The following is a 6425-nucleotide window of genomic DNA, read 5'->3' on the forward strand; positions in this document are numbered from 1 at the left end:
CTCTCTTAGGTTCTTGTTCTTCTTAATGTGTGAAGTTTACATGTCCAAATTAAGAAACATTTTAGGTAAAGGATTAACTACTTAACTTCCAATAAACGGCTAAATGTTTGATGGCTAAATGTAAAACAATACAAAACAGGACCCTAAGCCACCATAGTCACCATTTGTATAAGCAAGCATTTAAATGCCGTTCTCTTTTTCTTCCAGGCCTTGCAATTGCCAGTGCCCTAATAGACATTTCACAACAGAAGCCTTCAGATAGTAAAGACAAGACTTCAGGAGTCCGAAATCGAAAGCACCTCTCAACACGTCAAGGAACTTGTGTCTGAAAAATGAAAACCACTCCTGTATATTTTGTAATGTTTTATTTTGTAAGTGGCTTCTGTTAAAGCTGTTCTATGGCCTCAGACTTTATGGAGGCAAATCTCTGTATCATCCAGGGCCCAAGTACAGTTTCCTCCAAATGGGCAATGATCCAAGAGGCCAAAGAATGTTCATGAGTTTTATAAAGGTAAGACTATTGATGGTCACAGGTGATAAAGTCAGTTTTTACGACTATCTTAGGCTTATTATAGCTAACATTAAATTACTCTGGAAAAATATGTATATTGTTTCTTAATGCAGATGAAAAATATGTAATTCATATAAATCAATTGTTTATATCCCAAGACTTTAAGGAAAGACATTTTATAATGCCTGAATGATGAGAATTGTACAGTTTTTGCCTCATAAGCAAATTTAAATCATCTGTATATGGACAGGAAATGAACAAATTGCAATGGCTTTGAATACTGTTTTATCTCATTGTAAATGTGAAAGCAAGATTTCCATTTAGTAGGATGTAGATAATGTATTTAAATATTTCACATGACCATATTATGCCCAAACTCAATTTGAGAACATGACAGTTTTCTCCCTAACTGGAATGCAGACCAGGAGTCCATTTGGATGGATGGTATGTGCAACTTCACAGGAGGTTTATTAGAATTCTCAGTGTAGGGGACATTCCCGTCATCCAAGCCAACTGCCTAACTCATTATCAGAGCTGATAGAGCATGGAAACGCCTGTCCAGCAATCAATTTTTCTCCTCCTTCCAAAAACAGCCTCTAACACCACAACCTGAAGAAAGCTGAAATAGTTATTTTACAGTGTACAAGTTTCTGCTCCAATATGGTAATTTTTTAATTGCCTAGGAATCATTGGATCAGACCTAAATGATCTATCTGCATTTTTAGAAGAATGGATCATTTTCTTTTGGCCTTCCTTTCCTAGCTGCTAGATTTTATCTACCTTTTCCAAATGTTATGAAATGTATTTTAGAGGTGATACCTCAAGTTATAATATGACCCAAGTTTTTTCTGCCAACTATTTCACTTAGAATATAAGTAGAAAAGAACACTGGCTGGTGAGCATCAAGTATTCTTATTTCTAACATGAATGCGTCAGTGTCATGAGAAAAAAAATCTGCAGATTAGAAAATACTTTCATTGCTGCCCACATTCAGTGTATGACTCAAAACTCTGAATTATGGCAGAAAGAAAAAATAAAATAAAACAGTCTTCACATTAAAACATACAATCATTTGTGTCCTAATGTTTACCACAATCACTAAAACTCAGTAGCATTTTCAGATGTAGTTTGGAATTGCAGTTTCTTAACTTCAGGGTGACTTCAAGATATATGTAAGAACAGTGACAGAGATATCCAAAGCTGCTGTATATGATATAGCCTTGTTCAATATGAAAGTCATTTAAATATAATTGATGTTTAGTACTATATATGTACTTTTCACGTTCTTTGGATTTCTGGAAGGTAATGACACTTTACTGTTTACAGCTAATGCATAGTTCTTTGCATGCTATGGTTGTACAGTAGCGGAATATGACCCTATTGTGATATTAAATGTTTATTTCATAATACCACTTATACATAGTCAGCTTACTTTGATGAGGATTGAATGTAATATATAACAGGAATGATCATATAATATGTAGTTGCATCTTATATAAGATTGCTAAGTTGCATCTAACCATAACTATGTCATTTTTTTATAATTAGGCATTTATGAATGACAGTATATATTCTTTATGTTGGCATGATAATTTTGCTATTTTCCATGCATTAAAAAAATGAATTCGTAGAGTAATTTTATCCATAGCCTGTGGGTTTTTTGGAGAGGGAGGGCACTGGTTGTTTTTACTTCCCTATGATATTTTCTCTCTCAAAGAATGTAAACATCTCTTAAAAACAATCAAGTAATTTTATCAGCTTCTTTTTGGACCCTTTAAATGTTGATTTTTCTCATGAAAAAAAATTGACAAAACTAATGATTACAAAGATATAATCACTTTAAAATAAAGTGATGCCTAATTTATTTAATTCCTCAACAGATGTCATGAGAGAAAACTTTTGTCACAAAAATACCAAAACATACAGAATTGTATGTAAAATCTATATCAACTACACTTTTAGAGACACTGAGCATATAGTATTACCATGAAATAATTGTCAAGTTTTATCTACCTTGAATCCCATCATGTTCTTAAAACTTGAAAATTCAAATTTTAGAAAATTGTGGGACACAATGCAATGTTCAGTTAAAGCTATACTGTACCTTTCTGTACCAAATATTACTAACTCTGTGACTAATTATGTAATTAATTCTCAACTTTAGCAAAGCTTTTTGCTGGCAGTAAAATTTTTTGCCCTCAGGTAAAGTGGATTGAAAAAACATCAAGGATCAAGGATAATCACTTTGAGTCTGCGTCTTGGTTCTTTTTCCTTACGTCCCAAACACTTTAAATTTGAATGCTTTCATTTTTTAAAAAAATCAAACCACACAAAAATGCAGATACTTTTCTAGAAGTTAGCAGTTAAATGACTGATTCTCTTGAAAATTTACCTTCATGGAATTCCAAACATTTCAGTTTACAACGACTTTGAAAAAATTCTTTAGATTTTTAGAATTTTTTAAATCAGCCAAGTATGAGAAAAATGTGGTTAAACAGAAAGGAGTTTTAAAAATTAACCTGAGGATGTAATTTGGACAGCTAGAAAATTATTATTGGCAAAGAATCAGCACATGCTTACAGATCGATTTAATAAATTTTAAGAGAATTAGGCTTCTCATAATTGCTTTAAATGAAAATTTACTGTAGTGATACACAGAGAAGGAAAAATAGACACCATATACCATATAGTGTTATATTCAGTAGGAACTTCAAACAGGACATATTTAAATGTGTATTCAATACTTGCCATACTTCCCAATAGCTCATTTTGGCTTCTGTATAACTGCTGTTCGTGCCATAGAGTCACTTAGAGTGCAGACTGGCATACATACTGGAGAACAAACGTTGGCTCCAGCTTGGACGTATGTGGTGCTGGGCAAGTTTTACCTTTGAAACATCAGCTTTTACATTAGGCAAAGTCATGGTGCCCACCTTGCACAGCCACTGTGAGGCTAGATAGAAGGTAACAAACAGAAACCTCCCACAGCCAGTCCTTGATGCAGCATAACCAGTGTTAACAACCATGTAGCCACCAGGACACTCTTTTTCTACTAACTGTTTTATGAATCCATCTATTAATTTTTACGCCTTGGGTAAAAGTCAGGTAGGTGTTTGCAAGAAGACTACCTGAATATTTTAAGTTCCTGTATTTCTAGGATATAGGCATTTCTAAAAAACTGCTTTGATATTTGTGTCAATAGAGACTTTAACTCTTTCTAAATCTGTATAGCTGTAGTAAAATATAATTTTTTAAATTACTGCTTGATGACATTTAGACAGGAATGTCAGTTGTCACATGCAAATTAGGCAAGAAGTCAATGCTTACATTTTGTTGTCATGCACGATACATCTTTTTTCAAGGCAAATAAAACTATGATTTCAAAAATATTTCTATTTAAAAAGTTTTAAAAATGAAAACTGATCAAACGGACTAAGTCTACAAACCTATGATTTAAAAAAAAAATTCCAAACCCATTTGATATTTACTAGGGTGAGCTTGGAACTTAGTTGATTGTAAGAATTTCTTAGATTAGTGAAGATTCTAACCTCCACCTCTAGAGATTCAGATTCAGAGGGACTGAGGTGGGCCTTGGAGAGTAATACTTTTAATAAACTTCTCAGTGATTCTTACATTAGGCAAATTCAGGAAACACCGCACTAGGCCAAAGAGCTGTGTTTGCCTACCATTAGAGGGAGTTCTTGAAATAATGAAGTTATCACTATAATACAAAATGCTTTAAATAATTTTCCAAGGAATACAAGCCATCTGGTTGGTGTTACAGTAGTATTTTCATTATAGTATACATTTAACATTTTAATTTTATCAAATTTTTAAAATTAAGGATTTAAACCGTAGATACTATCAGTATATATGTACACAGGTGTGCATACAAGTGTTAAAACAGATTGTATAAAAATTCAAACCCACTTTTATGATATAATGTGCTACTAATCAGGACTTTAATTACTGAAATAAAAACATTGGCTCTTCCAATCACCACTACCAAATGCAGTTTTGTTACTTTTTTTTTTTTTTTCCCTTCCAAGATCACATAGGGAAAAGCACTCGGAGAACTTTAAAAAGCTGCTCTTCATCTAAGACTTGATTATAAATTTTGTTACTGAATTTCCACATTCAAAATACATTTTGCACTCTTTTCCTTTTCACCCGCTATTCACTGATCTTTTCTACATGTTCTCTTTGAATGGCATGCTGAGCTCTTTGAATGTTCCTGAGAACAGAAGACAAATCTCACAGAAACCAAAGTGGCCAAGATGTCAGCTATAACTGAGGGTCTGTGTTCTGACCTTGTGTTTTGTGTTTACAGAAATTACTCTTACTTACAGTAAAAGTCAGTTTCCTGAGACCACTGCAGCCCTGGTGTGGCTGAGGTGAGGAAAGCCTGTTCATTTCTCTGGCGAGCTTTGGGTGTGGTCCCCATGTTGTCCCAGACTTCTGTCAGTGGCACTGCTCTGCTAGGCCACAGTCTGGTGCTGCTGGAAAGGAGCAAGCCAAGACGTTTCTCCTTTCTCCAACCCCTCACAGAATGGCCCAGCACCAAGAACCTCTCTTTAGCTCAGGGCCTCAGGCATGCTCTGCCAGGACCCTGACCTGAGGCTAGCCTTGCCTATGATCCGGGGGATGGAATGGCATCCTTCCAGCAACCCTCCATCACGTCTCTAGAAAACAAGATCAGGGAAGGCTCTGGAATGAAGAGGCCCACCCAACCCTGAGAAACATCCCCAGCTTGGCTAGCATCTCCCAGGAGCTTCAGAAAAGAGAGAGAATCTTTTGGAGGGTCCTGGATGCAGATTTGCTCAGAGTAGGTAGAGCTGACGGAGCCCCTTTCTCTGGCAACTACTCTGTGAACATCCACTCTCCAGATTAACTCAAAACTGATTTCTTTCTGACTGAAAGGGTTTTTCTCAGACAGATCACCTGTGAGTGGCTGACCTGAGCAATAGGCATTCTTTCAGTTACAACCCATAGCCCTTTTGATAAATATACAATTCCCTCTCCAAACGTGCCTCCTCATTTGTTTAGAATCAAGGCACCAGGCATAGATAGACCTATGGCAGCCAAGTATTGTTGAGCTTTACTTTCTCCAGCCTTACTATGCAAACAGCAAGTAAGTTCATGTTTTCCAAATATGAAACTGCATTATAATTTTGAATGAACTTCTGTAAACTACACCTCATACCCCCATTCCAACCTGTCTGCTTCCACCATTTGTTGAGGAAATAATTCTCCCCCACTTGGAGGACTGGGTGTGGGGCAGTTCCAATTGAATAAAAAACGAAACCCCTGAAAGGCCATTGCGAAAACACTGTATAATACTCACCATCAAAAGGCTTAACCAATGTTGTTTTGGGCAGAAATACTATCTTCGTACAGGCAGGATAGTTGTTTAAGCATAAGCTTCTTTAAATTGGCTGTGTGCAATTTAAAGATAGGAGAACCCGCCCTAGAATGTCTGCCTAGGAAAGTTGTATTAGTGAGCAAAGTCTCGTAACAGCTCTTTGTGCTTCTATAGCCCCTATTGGCCAAAGATATTTTAAATTTTGTGCTTTCCAGTGATATGTAAGCCATCTTAGAACAGGTCCTGTATGGAGACACATGCAAATTTTAACTCAGCCGGGCTTGGTGGCTCAGCCTGTAATCCTGCGCTTTGTAAGGCTGAGGTAAGTGGATTGCCTGAGCCCGCGGGCTCAAGACCCACCTGGGCAACTTGGCGAGACCTCATCTCTACAACAAATCAAAAAATTAGCCGGGCGTGGTAGCACACGCCTGTAATTCCAGCTACTTGGAAGGCTGAGGCGGAAGGATCGCCGGAGCCCAGCAGGTCAAGGCTGTGGTGGCCGGGGTGGCCACTGCGCTCCAGTCTGGGTGACAAGAGTGAGACTCCAACTCA

At 36.8% G+C, this 6425-nt stretch overlaps 1 protein-coding gene across 1 annotated transcript in view; it reads left to right on the forward strand.

Moving 5' to 3' along the window:
* LOC103263629 (attractin-like protein 1) overlaps window positions 1–3900 on the forward strand; it is a 239969-nt gene extending 236069 nt beyond the window's left edge. Inside the window, exon 3 of the mRNA XM_008061294.1 lies at window positions 208–3900. Within this exon, the coding sequence (XP_008059485.1) occupies window positions 208–329 (122 nt within the window). The 3' untranslated portion in view covers window positions 330–3900. The remainder of the gene's footprint in view (window positions 1–207) is intronic.
* Window positions 3901–6425: the final 2525 nt, after the last annotated feature.

This window comes from Carlito syrichta, unplaced genomic scaffold, assembly GCF_000164805.1.
Source record: "Carlito syrichta isolate Samal-C Ts95f unplaced genomic scaffold, Tarsius_syrichta-2.0.1 Scaffold305195, whole genome shotgun sequence".
NCBI classification, from domain to species: Eukaryota; Metazoa; Chordata; class Mammalia; order Primates; family Tarsiidae; genus Carlito; species Carlito syrichta.